Source organism: Olea europaea, unplaced genomic scaffold (genome assembly GCF_002742605.1).
Source record: "Olea europaea var. sylvestris unplaced genomic scaffold, O_europaea_v1 scaffold1016, whole genome shotgun sequence".
Taxonomy (NCBI): domain Eukaryota; kingdom Viridiplantae; phylum Streptophyta; class Magnoliopsida; order Lamiales; family Oleaceae; genus Olea; species Olea europaea.
In genome coordinates, this window is record NW_019227483.1 from 58,606 (window position 1) to 75,062 (window position 16,457).

The 16,457-nt window shown below is 31.8% G+C and overlaps 1 protein-coding gene across 2 annotated transcripts; it reads left to right on the forward strand.

The window, feature by feature from the left end:
* The first annotated feature begins 2,377 nt into the window (after window positions 1-2,377).
* Window positions 2,378-11,773, forward strand: LOC111372600 (cystathionine gamma-synthase 1, chloroplastic). Of its 2 annotated transcripts, XR_002698801.1 has the most exons (12): window positions 2,378-2,963; window positions 3,566-3,669; window positions 3,923-3,996; window positions 4,102-4,270; window positions 4,886-4,945; window positions 5,055-5,258; window positions 5,356-5,442; window positions 5,614-5,721; window positions 6,453-6,548; window positions 6,633-6,751; window positions 8,209-8,417; window positions 11,657-11,773. XR_002698801.1 is itself a non-coding variant. In XM_022994970.1 (11 exons), the coding sequence occupies exons 1-11, from the start codon at window positions 2,495-2,497 to the stop codon at window positions 8,330-8,332; spliced, it is 1,614 nt and encodes a 537-aa protein (XP_022850738.1). In that variant the 5' UTR covers window positions 2,378-2,494; the 3' UTR covers window positions 8,333-8,550. The 2 variants fall into 2 exon arrangements, 1 of the variants encoding a protein (XP_022850738.1); XM_022994970.1 differs by lacking the exon at window positions 11,657-11,773 and having other exon boundaries at window positions 8,209-8,550.
* Window positions 11,774-16,457: the final 4,684 nt, after the last annotated feature.

A 16,457-nucleotide genomic window follows, 5' to 3' on the forward strand; every position in this document is an offset into this window, starting at 1 on the left:
AATAATATATTTTTCGAAACATATGCTACTTCAGGAGCACATTACATTTTACTATTACTTCTTCAATAGTAATATGTCAATATTTTTCTAGAATATTGAAAATTATAATTTATACTCTTCAGTAGCAAGTAATATTCTTCAAAAATATTAATTATAATATTGTGTTACTTCAGGAGCATCAACAAACTATATATAATGGATAGATTTTAAATTAATATGCTTCTAGAATATTAATTATAATGTTGTGCTATTTCAGGAGTAACAACATGATAAATTGTTAAGTTAAAGTTTATATAAGAACATCTAAAATATTTAATTACCATATAGAAATGATATGAATTTACATACAAGAATTAATCACAAAAAATGTATAAGTAAAGAAAACATCTTCCAAGCATGCACGTTGAAAGAATATTTAATTACCATACAAACAGGTTATGATGTATAAATTAATTGCCAAATATATAATATATGAATTTATATTTTAAAATTGATTACCAAATATGTATAGAAAAAAGAATTTTCGTACATAGAAGTTAACAAAATTTGCTAAATCACTTATTGGCTAAACTTTTTCACCAACATGCAAAAGCTACTAAACATGCATGTGAATTTCACATATATACAAATTAAAGATAGAACTAATATATAACAGATTCAAAAGAGAGAATTAATATTGAATAATATGTGAAAAAAAATGATATTGTATGAATAAAAAAACGTGAATTAATATGCGTTCAGATTACACATACAAACGTGAATTAGAATTAATAATCATGCCAATGAAAAGTAGAGAAGCAGAAGCAATCTCGTTATGATGCATATGTATATTAAAATAGTTCACATGCTACCAAATTAATTTTGGTACGCGTGATAAATATCCACGCCTATAAAAATTATTACCTTTACTAAACTTTGAAAAATTAAGTTATCATGTTGATAACGTGTTATAAAAGTGAAAAAAAGAGAAGAGAAGGGAGATAACTCAATAGACTTGTGTGTATTTTATTAAGAACGAGAATACAATAATAATTATTTTTAGGGCTGCAGGGATATAATTATCATTCACCTCTAAACCTTTATAAACTTTCTTTCTACAACAAAAAAAGATTAATTACTTTGTGTTAGAATTTTAAGCCTGTAAAAATTTAAGACTTATGTATGATTTACACCCGTAATTTACTATAAAATATTCGATAATCCTATTTAAGAAAATTCTAGATGAAGTCTAACTTTCAATTTATGGAGGCTTTGATTTCCTCTTTATCAAATGAAGAATAATGAGTCACGTTCTTTGGTAAAAATATATTTTTAAATAGTGATTTAATATCATTACGATCACACATTCTTCAATAAAATAATATTGAACGAATATAATTTTTTTATTTTTTAACAACACATTTTTCATCAATATATTATTCAAAAGTGCATTTTTATGAAAATAATGTGATTCAAACAAGGACATAATATAATCGTCAAGCAAATATAAAAATATGATACATATTTCATTGATTATATCATTTAGGGAGAATTAAAGTTGGGGTCCCAAATTTTTCAAATTATTGTAAATTATACACAAACCTTTTATTTTTGCACTTAGAGTCCCAAACCTTTCATTTGTATTGCAGTTGAAGGACATGTGGATATAGTTCATTTATTTTATTGTCAATTAACCAAAAGCCAACAGTCTAACCAAAAGATTTTTTTATTTCTTTTATTTAATTAATTTATATGGGATAATTTGGTCAAATATTTTTACTTTTGGTCAATCGTCAAATGGATGGATTCCGTTCTATATGTCTTCCAGTTGCACTGGAGATGAAAAGTTTAGGATTCCCACTACAAAAATGAAAGACTTGGGAATAGCCTTTAATAATTTAAAAACTTTGGGACTCCAATTGCAATTTTTCCTATCATTTTATACTATGCCCCTATTTAATGGGGATTAAAATCAAATTTTAATATATTTTGATTAAAGTTGATGTGACGGGTGGTTGAAAAATTGTAAATTTCATATAATATATTATTAAAATTAATTGTTGAATTTGATTTAAATTAAAATCGACCAAACAAGACTATGATATATGTCCACGTCAACAAGAAAGTCCAACTTTAGACCCACTATTCAATTGCATTAGAGTTGTAACCTCAATTTATGTGACGCTCATGTGACATTAGATAATATGTAAAATTAAATAAGAAATTAAATAAATTATTTAATTACACTATTCATTTAACCTACCACCCCGCACCAACATTACTCTTTCCAAAATGGTCAAAAAAAAATTCTAACTGTGGTTAAGAAAACTTGACCATGATTAGAATTGAACGAATCAGTTAGCGCCATCCTATGAAATGACCACACCGCCAGCCGGTAAAGATTGAGATTTCTCTGCCAGAAAAAGTAGAGAGAAACAAATCCTGGAAGTTCTGTACACTCTCACAGATTTCTCAATTGCATTTTTCATCCCTCCGCCAATCATTTCAAACCCTAATGGCCGCGTCCAGCTGTGCCAGGGCTTTTCCGTCCTTCGAATGCCGAACAGATCCTGATTTCTTCCGTCCTGATATCCCTTCCTTTGGCGAAAGAAGCGAATTTTTTACCGGAAAGGCAGCGGTGGTGTACGGCCTTTCTTCTTTGATCTTCAGATTTCCGCCTAACTTCGTGCGCCAGCTGAGCAACAAGGCTCGGAGGAACTGCAGCAATATTGGCGTGGCTCAAGTGGTGGCGGCTTCGTGGTCGAATAACCAGCAGGCCTCAGGACTCACTCCGGCGGCTAAGGCCGTCGATGCAGCCGCCTCTGCCGCCATGGCGCCAGTTGAGGTTGAAACTGGCGTCGAGAAGGTGGCCGCCGCGGTGGAGAACTCCCATTTTAATGGCGAAAATGTACAGTTTGAGGACTTGCCTCATTTAAAATACGCTTCTTTTTTGAATTCTGATGGCAGCATCGCTATTCATGCCGGTAAGTTATTAACGTATGGATATATTATCTAAACTACTTGTTAATTCTGTTATTTTTACAGATTTGATGTGCTTTATATAAATGTTTATTTTTGCATTTTTGTCTATTATTATTTCTTCAGGAGAGCGTGAGTTTATCAGGTGTCTTAAGAGAATTTTTAGAGGTTAAAGGGGATGGAAATTGTAATTATAGCAATTATATATTTATTAGTATAATCTATTAGAAGGATATCAAATCATGATTCGAATTTGTAATTACCAAACGTGGCATCTTCTTAATGTGATTTGTTATAAGGTTTGCAGAGGCAAATATATGACACCAATGAATTTCTACCTAGTTTACAAGCATGTTTTTATATCCCAAATATATGAAAGACATAAGATATCTCGTAGCAAAAACAATTGAGTGTCTTAATATATCTCTGTATGTGGAATCTTGTACTGTATGACAATGATATCCTTTAATGTTTCTCATCCTATCTCCGTATTTTTTTATTTTTTTTTATTTTTTTGCCTTTTAAACTGTCAATTTATTACTGAATTTGCACAAACACGCGTTTCTGCATTATTCTGTTTTATGAAAATCTTATGAATTTTGTTCAGGTGAAAGATTGGGTCGCGGTATCGTTACTGATGCAATAACAACCCCAGTAGTTAACACGTCTGCTTATTTCTTCAACAAAACTACTGAGCTCATTGATTTCAAGGTATGGAGTATGGAAGGTTGTTTAGTACGGTAATCAATGCTTCCGGAGAATGATATTAATTCTTAGTAAATAGAAGAGCTTATTGATAAGTGCCTACCTAAGTTTAGACTTATGCCATGAAAATTATTTATGGAACACTAAGCTACCTGGAAAAATGAAAAATTAATTTCTACTCCCTCGAGGAGATATTCTTTACTACTACAATAGAAGGTGGTTGGGACAAATTAAGTAACATGCTTTGATCTGTTGGCAGGAAAAACGACGTGCAAGTTTTGAATATGGTCGCTATGGAAATCCTACTACTATCGTAGCTGAGGAGAAGATAAGGTCACTTCAGTTCTGTCTTCCAGTACTCTTCTCTTTTAGCATGCAATTTACAAAACAGAGTAGATAATACAAGGCCATAATATGTTTATTTTCTAACTGCAACAGTGCGCTTGAAGGAGCTGAATCAACACTGTTGATGGCATCTGGAATGTGTGCTAGCACTGTCATGTTGTTGGCACTGGTTCCTGCTGGTGGGCACATTGTGACAACCACTGACTGCTACAGGAAGACTAGGATATTTATTGAGACTATTCTGCCCAAAATGGGAATCACGGTATGATCTTTCTTAACCTGACCATTATTCTGTTCCTGATGACACACGTTCGAAAAATAATGAATTTGGACCAATAGATACAAAGAAATAACAAGAAAGTATTACTCGGATCCAAAAATTCTAGCAGATTCTTGAGCTGTATTATCCTTCAAGCATTGAATCACAACTCAATAATAAAATAATAAGCCTTTTCTCTTTATATTTGGAGTCGGCCAAATGAAACCCTTTCTGCACTCAATTCTAGTTACTTGCAATATTTACAAAAAGATTTAATAAAATCAAATCATCTGCCTTATATTATACCATGTCTGTTTTAGTCTACTTCACTCCCTGCTTATAATTATTCTACTACAATTGCATTGCTCTTGTAAATGTAACATTTTCCATGCATATGAATGATATGCTCCAACCACCAAATTGTTTTGGTGATATAATTTTTTCATCCTACAAATAAAACAAATAAAAAAAAAAAGAGATGTAGAAATGAACAAGTGGGTAGGATTAGTTTATTTCTGTTACAGTCTCTACTCATTGTTGGTATACAGTGAACTGCAAGCATCAGCTTTGGCACATCAGAGTCTTGATATTATTCCTTTTTATTATAATTACATGCAGGCCACGGTCATTGACCCTGCAGATATTGGAGCTCTGGAGACTGCATTAGAGGAGAACAAAGTCAGTATTGAAGAATGTTTCCCTAATACATTTTCTTTTGTCTGGATTCAAGTGATGGTGATGAAAACATGAGGAATGTTGAGCAAAGGTCAATATTGTTTCCATGCAGGTGACGCTTTTCTTTACCGAGTCTCCAACCAATCCATTCCTGAGATGCGTTGACATTGAGCGGGTTTCGAAGCTTTGTCATGAAAAAGGAGCCTTGGTGATCATTGATGGAACATTTGCAACCCCTCTCAACCAGAAGGCCTTGGCTCTTGGTGCTGATATTGTTCTGCACTCTGCAACTAAATATATTGCGGGTCACAATGATGTATGTAGTCAGATTATTTAGGTTACACTATTTTTGAAAAACTGTATGATTGTTTCTGTTGTGCAGTTTTGTTTTATACCCTACGTTTCCTTTGCAGGTTCTTGCTGGTTGCATCAGTGGTCCTGAGAAGCTCATTTCATTAGTTCGTAACTTGCATAATATATTGGGTGGTGCTCTTAATCCTGTGAGTAATCTTTATTTATAAATTCTTTGGCAGTAATATCTATGTTATATTTTTTCATATATCTTGCAATCCTATTTTGTTGAAGACTTCTATTTATTTGAAATTGAGTTTATGTAGTAACAAAGCAGGCTTAAATTTTCTGTTTTTCTATTTTTTCCCCTTAAAAATCAGAATGCCGCATATCTGATCATTAGAGGCATGAAGACGCTGCATCTTCGTGTACAGCAACAAAATTCTACAGCATTGAGGATGGCCGAGGTTTTAGAGGCACATCCAAAGGTAAGTTGATGGGTTCAAAGTATGAACCTGCATCCAGTTGTAGCTTAATTCTATTAACTTGTTGAATGCGAATAATTTAATTGCACAGTGGGCTATTTTTCAAGAGTTGTGATTAACTTATATTACTGTCTGTTTAACAATGAAATGGGATACTGTACGAATTTTTATGGAAAGTTTTGGTGGGAATAGACCATAGGAACAAATATGAGCTGAGAAAATAAGATATAGAAAAGTGAAACCAATGTTTCAGTGCATGCTCTCATTCAATGACATGTATAATTCTTTTATTCTTTTCCCTTTTTCACAAGTATGGTCTCATTCAATTCAAAGTCAGAATTTATGCCTCACTTTCCTGAGCCATCTCGATGCAACTTTTTGAGTCCCATCTGTTTACTCTGAACTATATGCAAGTCATCAAAACAGTGTCCTTCAGTTCTATATATTCCCTCATAGAACTGCTTCTGTATCATATGTCTCAGGTGATAATTGGTCTATTTTGCTACGTTTACAGGTTTTAATCAATTAGTTATTGAATTCATTCCCCAACAATATATCCTTTTTTCCCATAGATAGATAATGTGTTATTCATAAGCACCAACAATTCATAGTTTTTTCCGCCAATAAAACATGTGATTATCATCTTTGAGACATATACCGTACTACTAGAATTTGTGGCAAATGGACAAGTTTTCGTACTGGAATAAGTAATGTCTAGCATACATGAATTGCAGATTAGGCGTGTCTATTATCCAAGCTTGACAAGTCATCCAGAACATCACATTGCAAAGAAGCAAATGAATGGTTTTGGTGGTGTGGTTAGTTTTGAGGTTAGTGTGTAATTGCTGAACCGAACCCATATATATATATATGTAACTTCTCTGAAAATTTATTATTTTGTGAATTTTGATTAGGTTGATGGAGATCTCCTGAGAACTGCAAAATTTGTTGATGCACTAAAAATTCCATATATAGCCCCATCCTTTGGAGGCTGTGAAAGCATTGTTGATCAACCAGCAATAATGTCTTATTGGTATGTCCTTTTCTGTTATGGAGCTGGGTAATTAATAGTTTACATTTCGAAGTTTGATGAGCGAGTAGAATAGATACTTTTCCAAACTGTCTGACCTGGCCCTGATATTTCATAACATGTTTGCATTAGAAAGATATGGACAGCATTTTGATAGAGAACGACCGAGGCTGTCCTGAACAGAACAACAAAAAATGAATGTTTTGATAGCATAGGTATTGCATATGCAGTTTAATAAATGCAAACACGTAATACACTTCAAATCCTTCTCTGCTCAAAAATCAGACACTTGCATAATACCGTACTACTAGAATTTGTGGCAAATGGACAAGTTTTCGTACTGGAATAAGTAATGTCTAGCATACATGAATTGCAGATTAGGCGTGTCTATTATCCAAGCTTGACAAGTCATCCAGAACATCACATTGCAAAGAAGCAAATGAATGGTTTTGGTGGTGTGGTTAGTTTTGAGGTTAGTGTGTAATTGCTGAACCGAACCCATATATATATATATATATATATATATATAACTTCTCTGAAAATTTATTATTTTGTGAATTTTGATTAGGTTGATGGAGATCTCCTGAGAACTGCAAAATTTGTTGATGCACTAAAAATTCCATACATAGCCCCATCCTTTGGAGGCTGTGAAAGCATTGTTGATCAACCAGCAATAATGTCTTATTGGTATGTCCTTTTCTGTTATGGAGCTGGGTAATTAATAGTTTACATTTCGAAGTTTGATGAGCGAGTAGAATAGATACTTTTCCAAACTGTCTGGCCTGGCCCTGATATTTCATAACATGTTTTAATTAGAAAGATATGGACAGCATTTCGATAGAGAACGACCGAGGCTGTCCTGAACAGAACAACAAAAAATGAATGTTTTGATAGCATAGGTATTGCATATGCAGTTTAATAAATGCAAACACTTAATACACTTTAAATACTTCTCTGCTCAAAAATCAGACACTTGCATAATCGTTTTTATAAGGCATTAATGGAGAAATGGTGAGACTAAGATGCTTCCAAGCATGAGGTTCTATGGTTTATTATATAGTTTCTCCAGTAGGGAAAAGCCAGTGGGTGGTAGTGATGTACACACACCACTAACATATGGTTTTGTTGACATCTGTACTTCATTAATGAAATGTTTTGAAGCTTCTCTTCTTTTTTATTGGACGGTGTTGGTATCAGAAGGATTTAAATTTCCGCATTAGACCTGTCTATTAGCTGCTACACTGACTACCTAAATGAAACTGGCTTCAATGAACTTTGTGAAAGTTATGTTTGAAATGATTTTTGTTTTGGATGCTTATGATGATGCTGAGTGCTTGTCCCTAATGAGATTCAACTAAGTTTTTTTAGCAGTAGAATCTCCCTCTTACTCCTTGTGTGCATACGAGCATTGGGTGAAAGTGTAGGTAACATGTTCCGTGTTGTACATTTTTCCGAATCAGGGATCTTTCCCAGTCGGATAGAGCCAAGTATGGGATCATGGACAACTTGGTGCGCTTCAGTTTTGGAGTTGAAGATTTTGAAGACTTGAAGGCTGACATTCTTCAGGCTTTGGAGATCATATAGGCAGTTTGATCTGCTGATTGTTTTCTATTTATTTACGCATTTTCAAATGGTTCTCAATTCCAAATTTGTTGAGAATGAGAATGAGATCTTAGTTTATCATTCTATTTTGGTCTTCAATTGTTGCTTGAACATCAAAAGTGACTCGTTTTTCATGACCGGATGATTATGATCATGAAGGGAATTATCCCCTTAAATGGATTTGGTAGCAATGTGTTTTACTTTTGATTTTTTATTTGGGATTTGTTCGGGAGTGATTATGAGAATTGATTTTTTGATCGTTAGAGAGAAAAGTGGGCTCCACTTGTTAGTACAGAAGTAAAAAACGAAGCTTGAAATTGTGAAATAACAGTAAAAAAATTGATTTTTTTGGGGGAAAAATTGCTACAAAAAGAGGGCTCAATCTAAACGATTGCTGTTATTAGTATCGAATATTGGTCTTGGCATTAGGAGATTCTTTGGAATGTTTTTCGTAATCTTCCGTTTGATTGACAGCTTCATTCCGAACGATTTTGGATGCCTCAGTGGCTTCAGATCCTTGATTATTCGGATTCATATGCCTATATCCCAATTTTTATGAAACACAAGATGCTCAATTCTTTAGCAATATGATTAATGCAAATTGGTAGTTCAACAAGAAAGAAACAACCATGTATGTGTGTTAAATAATTAAATAATAATAATTAAACCATTAAAAGTAAAACACAACTTGAATATTGATCGATACTTAAACACACATTGTGTATTAAGAAATGCGCTTGCTTGTACAAGAAGCCGAAAGGTCATTTTCCCCCAAGGACGTGGCCAGCAAACAAATTTTCAAAAATTAATAATAGAGGTAGATATAAAATTGATCAATAATAAATTATTGGGAAAATTGCACCATTAATTCCTAAGTAAATAATCTCTATTCTTAAAAGCATTTTTAAGACACTCTTTATTTATAAATAGCATTTTATGTATAATTAGTATGTGATACGTCTTGCACTTGACTTCATTATGATATTATCTAGGGGTGGGCGCGGGTCGGTTCGGTTCGGTTCTAAAGAGAACCGAACCGAATCGAACTTTTCGAGTATCTAGTAAATGGAATCGTCGGATCCAAATATAATTATGGAATCATTCGGGTTCGGTTCGGTTCTGTACTATAATTAAATTTTTTAACATTTATAAAAATATTATATAAATACAACTAATGATACATTCAGTGGTTTTGGAATTTCAGAAACTAGTAAACTACCTTGTTCAAATGATCGCTACGATCAAAGTTTCGGTTGGCGAAAGTTACAGTTTCGATCGGAGGTCACAGTGTCGGTCGATGATTGTATAGGTTTTGGAGACTGCGAGAGTGAGTGCGAGAGTCGAGACAACGTTATGCACTTTAGTGTTTGTGTTTAGAGTTATTTAGTGGATTTGATCTTGCTTGGCTAAGAAATGAAACAATAAAATGGATAATTGGGCCAAAAATTAAAAAATTAGAAATGAAACAAATTATTGGGCCAAAAATTTGGATTTAGAAATCGTTAATTTGTTTAGAAAAAATTAAAATTAAAATAATTTGATTTACTTAATATAAAAAAAATTAGAAAGATTCGGTTCTTGGTCTAGAACCGAGAATCGAACCATACCCGTCGGTTCTCAATTCAGATACCCGTTCGGGTATTTAATTTGACAAGAACCGTCGAATTCGATTCGGTTCAGATCAGGTTCGGATTGGGAGATTTGCCCAACCCTAATATTATCAAAAGGAAAACAAAAATTCACATATTTAAATAATCATAGTTCAATTGAAAATTATAATTAAAATATAATATTCGAAATTCGAAAGTATGATGCAATGTATAATATATTGCATTTTACTAAAAAAAAAAAAAAAAAAAAAATTACTTTTTACGTTAAGCAAACGGAACATTAGTACGGTTGTCCATTCAATCAACTATAAGGTAATCTTAACATATTATCATTTCATTTTTTTGTTATTAATTTTTTTCTATGATTGCGGGTGTCCAAGCCAACTTATGCACATCTTGACTAATCCCATAGGACCTTAAAATCTACAGTTAGGTACTCACCTCAATGACTCTAAGGAGACTTGAATTGGTGATCGTCGAGAAGCAGGCAGTCTTAACATATCATCATTTCATTAAACAAAGCAAATGATTAACACAGTATTTTTATTTTTATTTTGTAAACTTTTACTTGTAATATCACTATATTATTACCCTCTCTGTCTCATTTATATATGCTAGTTTTGTTTTCACACAAATTAAGAAATCTTATTTAAAATTATTGAAAGAGCAATTTTTTTAAAAAACAAATAAAACAAAACATTATTAATAAATAAACATAATTATATAATTGAGATAAGAAAATAAAGAAAGTCAATCTATATAAATGGATGGAGTGAGTATTATTTGGAAACATTGTTTGAAGAGAAAAGGGCTTCACTCCCCAATCTCCCATGACACGTGTGACACCTTCGAGATTAACAATCTTCTCAATTCCCATAACAATCTTCTTGTTTCGGTCAGGTTTCTTAAATTTAAAATTTGTAGTAATATATTTATTTAATGGATTTTTGGGCAAGACAGAAAACAAAATTAAGATAGAAAAAGAAATTAAATCAAGTATGTTACACCGTCCAATGACTCCAATCATATGAAATACTATTCATGACGTACGTCTTCTAAAGAATAGATTATTAAAAATCAGCTTTGGCACCGATGATCACCAACTTGCACCAATTGATTATAGTGATGATCATAGTATAGAATTCGTGTTCTTCTATCATAGTATAGGTTCACTACTGGATATCCACTCACCCTGACAGAGAGAAGGATGAAGCTAAAATCATACTAATCATGTTATAAGTACATAAAATTTTGACAGACAACGCATGTCGGAAATTTTGTTGAAAGATGAAAAAGAAAACAAAAAACAATCTAATCATTTGTGATCACGTCGATGTTGACTGTCAAGAATTCCCTATAGTGATGGTTTTTTTCCAAATCATATGTGGTTAGCGTCGATAAGAGTCCACTAGTGTTAAATGGCAATATTGAAGTAAAATCCACTCAACTAATAAGTTTACATCTTAATAACATCAGTAAGATAAGTTACCAAAAATTCGAAGGCACCCTTTTGAATGCAAACCTCCCAATGTACGTTAAAGCACATAAAGACGAAATCATCACAAACAATTTTTGGTATGAGGGTTCGATTTCTGAGATATGGAATTGAACTTTTTGTGGGCATCAATGTACGAGCAAACTCTTGCTCCATAGTCTATTGGGGTACAATTCCAAATTTGTTGAGAATGAGAATGAGATCTTAGTTTCTTCAATTGTTGCTTGAACATCAAAAGTGACTCGTTTTTCATGACCGGATGATTATGATCATAAAGGGAATTATCCCCTTAAATGGATTTGGTAGCAATGTGTTTTACTTTTGATATTTTATTCAGGGCCTGTTCAGTAATGATTATGAAAATTGATTTTTTGATCATTAGAGAGAAAAGTGGATTCCACCCGTGAGTTAAGAAATAAAAAATGATGGTTAAAATAGTGAAATAATAGTAAAAAAATTGTTTTTTTTTTTTTGGTTTTTTTGAAAAATTTCTACCAAATGGGGGTTCAATCTGAAACGATTACCATTATTAGTATCAAATATCGGTCCTTGGCGTTACGAGATTCTTTGGAATGTTTTTGGTAGTCTTCTGTTTGATTGACAGCTTCATTCCGAACTATTTTGGATGCCTCAGTGGATTCAAATCCTTGATTATATGGCTTCATATGCCTATGTCCCAATTTTTATGAAATACAAGATGCTCAATTCTTTAGCAATATGATTAATGCAACTTGGTAGTTCAACAAGAAAGAAACAACCATGTATGTGCATTAAATAATTAAATCAAGATTAAAAAAAATAATAATTAAACCATTAAAAATAAAACACAACTTGAATATCGATCAATACGTAAACATGCATTGTGTATTAAGAAATGCACTTGCTTGTACAACTAGCCGAAAGGTCATTTGCCCCCAACGACATGGCCAGCAAACAAATTTTCAAAAATTAATAATAGATTGAGCAATAATAAATTATTGGGAAAATTGCACCATTAATTCCAAATTTATTTCCCAATTAGTAATTTGATCTCTCAACTTAAGAGCATTTTCAAGAAACTATTTATTTATAAATAGCATCTTATGTACAATTAGCATGTGATACGTCTTTCACTTGACTTCTTTATGATAATATCAAAAGGAAAACAAATATTTAAATAATCATAGTTTAATCGAAAATTATAATTAAAATATAAGAATTCGAAATTGGAAAATATGATGCAATGTATAATGTGTTGCATTTTACTTAAAAAAGAAGAAGAAGCCTTTTTTAACGTTAAGCAAACAGAACATTAGTATAGTTGTCCATTCAATTAACTATAAAGTATTCTTAACTTATCATCATTAAATTAAAAAAAAGCAAATGATTAACGCAGTATTTTTATTTTTATTTTGTAAACTTTTACTTGTAATACCACAGTTTTATTACGCCCGTCGACTCATTTATATAGGTTAATTTTGTTTTTCACACGTATTAAGAAATCTTATTTAATGTTATTGAAAAACAATTTTTGCCAACAACTTTCCTAGTTTACCCTTATTTATACTTGTACAATTTCAAGATTAAATGGAGAAAATTGATTATAACTAAGCAAATTAAATAAGGGTAATTTGTAAAAAAAAAAAAAAACATGTTTAATAAAGAAACATGATTATATAATTGAAACAAGAAAATAAAGAAAGTCAGTCTATATAAATAGGACGGAGAGGGTATTTTATCGAAACATTATTTGCAAAGAAAAAGACTTCACTTCCCAATCTCCCATAGCACTTGTGAGACTTTCGAGATTAACAATCTTCTTGTTTCGGTTATGTTTCATAAATTTAAAATGTGTAGCAATATATTTATTTAATGGATTTTGGGGTAAGACAGAAAACACATTTAAGATAGAAAAAGAAATTAAATCACATATGTCACACCGTCCAATCATATGAAATACTATTCATGACGTGCGTCTTTTAAAGAATAGATTATTAAAAATCAGCTTTGGCACCGATGATTACCAACTTGCACCAATTGATTATACTGATGATCATAGTATAGAATTCGTATTCTTCTATCATAGTATAGGTTCACTACTGTATATCCACTCACCGTGACAGAGAGAAGGATGAAGCTAAAATCATACTAATCATGTTATATAAGTACATAAAATTTTGACAGACAACGCATGTCGGAAATTGATTGGAAGATGAAAAAGAAAACAAAAAATAATCCAATCATCAGTGATCACGTCGGCGTTGACCGTCAAGAATTCCCTATAGTGATTGCTTTTTCCAAATCATATGTGGTTAGCGTCGATAAGAGTCCACTAGTGTTAAATGGCAATATTGAAGTAAAATCCACTCAACTAATAAGTTTACATCATAATAACATCAGTAAGATAAGTTACCAAAAATTCGAAGGCACCCTTTTGAATGCAAACCTCCCAATGTACATTAAAGCACATAAAGACGAAATCATCACAAACAATTTTTGGTATGAGGGTTCGATTTCTGAGATATGGAATTGAACTCTTTGTGGGCATCAATGTACGAGCAAACTCTTGCTCCATAGTCTATTGGGGTACATCTCGCGATTTACCTCTCTCACGATATTTCAGGGACCGGACGGTGGGGGTACGGGTTCAACATCGGAATACTTGGAAGGAAAGATAGAACATTATGTTTACTCTAAAAACGGGTACGTTTTTTCTTTCTCGTTGACGATGTAAAATCCAGAAAACAAACTATTGAAGATAACGAAAAATCATTGTATAAGATCGGGTAACGCAGATGGAGACACTAATGGCATATGCGATAGCAAGAATTCCGCAATGTACATTATTAAGTTAAAAAATAAGTCAAAATCTTTATTCACTATATTATAGAGTTATAACCTCTCCTCGAATAAAAGCTACTTTTCATAATCATCTACCCTGTGGGACTTAATCTTTGACCTATTGTATGTGCTGTCACACATTCATTTCTAACCATTAGTCTGTTCATATTTCACTATGCAAAACTTGTCTATAGTTCAATCAAAAATCTATGAAGAACGAATTTTAATCTTGCGATGGCAAATCCACCTATACGATTTTGAAAGGAAAAGAAATATTTTTGGATAATCAGATTATTACAGACCATGAATTTTATTAATACTTTCGTGAAAATAGAAATCAAGCAATAAATATTGAGAAAAATAAATAAAATGATCTTAAAAGCTTGCTTTCCGTAATCCTTGAATAGGAATCAGATGTGCATAGTGGCCCGATTCTAGAGAAGCATAACTCCTTCCTTCGAATTCAGCTTGTCAAGAATTGCACTTCACTGAACGCAGGCGCTTACTTATCATAGATTCTTTTTTGGCACACTCGTGGAGTTCGCTCGAAGTCGTCGCGAGCAATCAATTATTATGGAATAAAAGAAAGAATATCTAAAAGAGTGAAAGATAAATGTTGATTTGTATAATGTTATAACAAGTATTATTCTCAGTTCGGAGTAAAAGGTGACGATATTAATCTCTGTAATTCTTTTGGTTTCGTTTCGGTTTCAATTTGACAATTTCCGTCTCTGAGGAAGAATGAAGCTGGATATTGTCCAGCTCGATCCATTCTGACTAATGTAATTACGATATCTTTAAATCAAGAATTTTCAAGCTTCCATCTAACAATGTCTCGCACCTTTAACACACACGAAAAGGAATAATGATGAGCATTTTGAGTTATAATTGTTAATTACTTAAATCGAACATGTAACATCGAGTTTAAACGGACAATGCCTCAACATAAAATTATAAAATATAGATTATTATTTATTGAATATTATAATAAAAATAACATTGAAGGGAGAATGAGAAATTAGAAAGCCTATTTGATAGAATTTTGTAAGAATAGATTAAAAATAAAAATATTTTTGACGAATTTTGGTTAAAAAGTAGGAAAAAAATTATGGGTTCACTTGGAAAATTAATTTATTGGAAGAAAGTGTTTTTTAAAATAAATTTGAAAAATATTGTATTTTAGAAAATGGAGCCAAATAAGGACGAAAAATTATCTAGAGTTTTACGATCTTAAAATATTTCTCCATTATTGAGATTTTATACCCAGTACAGGTATAAAGCATTTGAAATTTAGAAGGTAAAATTTTTTATACACTTTGACAATGCTCTCTATTTTAACTCTTCATTTACTTTTTTTTCACGAAATATCTATTAATGTGTTCTCATTTTTTTTAACACATCTTTTATATGTTAATGACTCAAATCAAATATGATTTGAATAAATTATGAAATAAAGTATTGAAATCCGTAGTTTTATAAATGCATTTATTAAAAAAAGATGCCGCTCTTTCTTGGTGTAGCTGCAATTTACAAATTACCTATTTATTTTTAGGTATTGACTTTCTAAAATGGAGGGTATAGAGAGTCTCTTAGATAAACTCTGAAAAAATAACACTAATTATCATTGATGTTAGTGTGATTATAAAGCATCTAAGTGACAATAGACTTCGCTCCTAATGAATCGGGATATAGTCCTCAGGAAAGAACCATATTAGAAAACAAAACCTAATTTCATAAAGTTAGATATATGAGGCTTAAACTTAATAAAGAGGTTTTTATCATCGAGATGGATTCTGTAACAAAAACAAAAGATTAAGCTCCTGTTTGATTTTGTTAGAAAATAGTTTTTTAGTAAATTTTTATAAAAATTTGATAAAAATTAAGGATTCTTTAAAATGTACGTTATCCTGTTTGGTAGGAAGTAAAATTAGATTTTTAATAAATTTTGATAAAAGTTCTTAAAAATTGTGATTAATATTGATTGTTTGACTTGACTTAAATCATTACCAAACAGGGTTAAATTTTTAATCAATTTTTTAATTAGACAAAACACAGACTTAAGGATTAACTTGCTTCTTTTGTAAAAGGTAGGGTAGGATGGATACATTCTTAGATTTTTGTAGGATGTTTTATCATTTCAAGAAACAAATACCCAAAGACAAAAGAGATTGGAAGAATATAA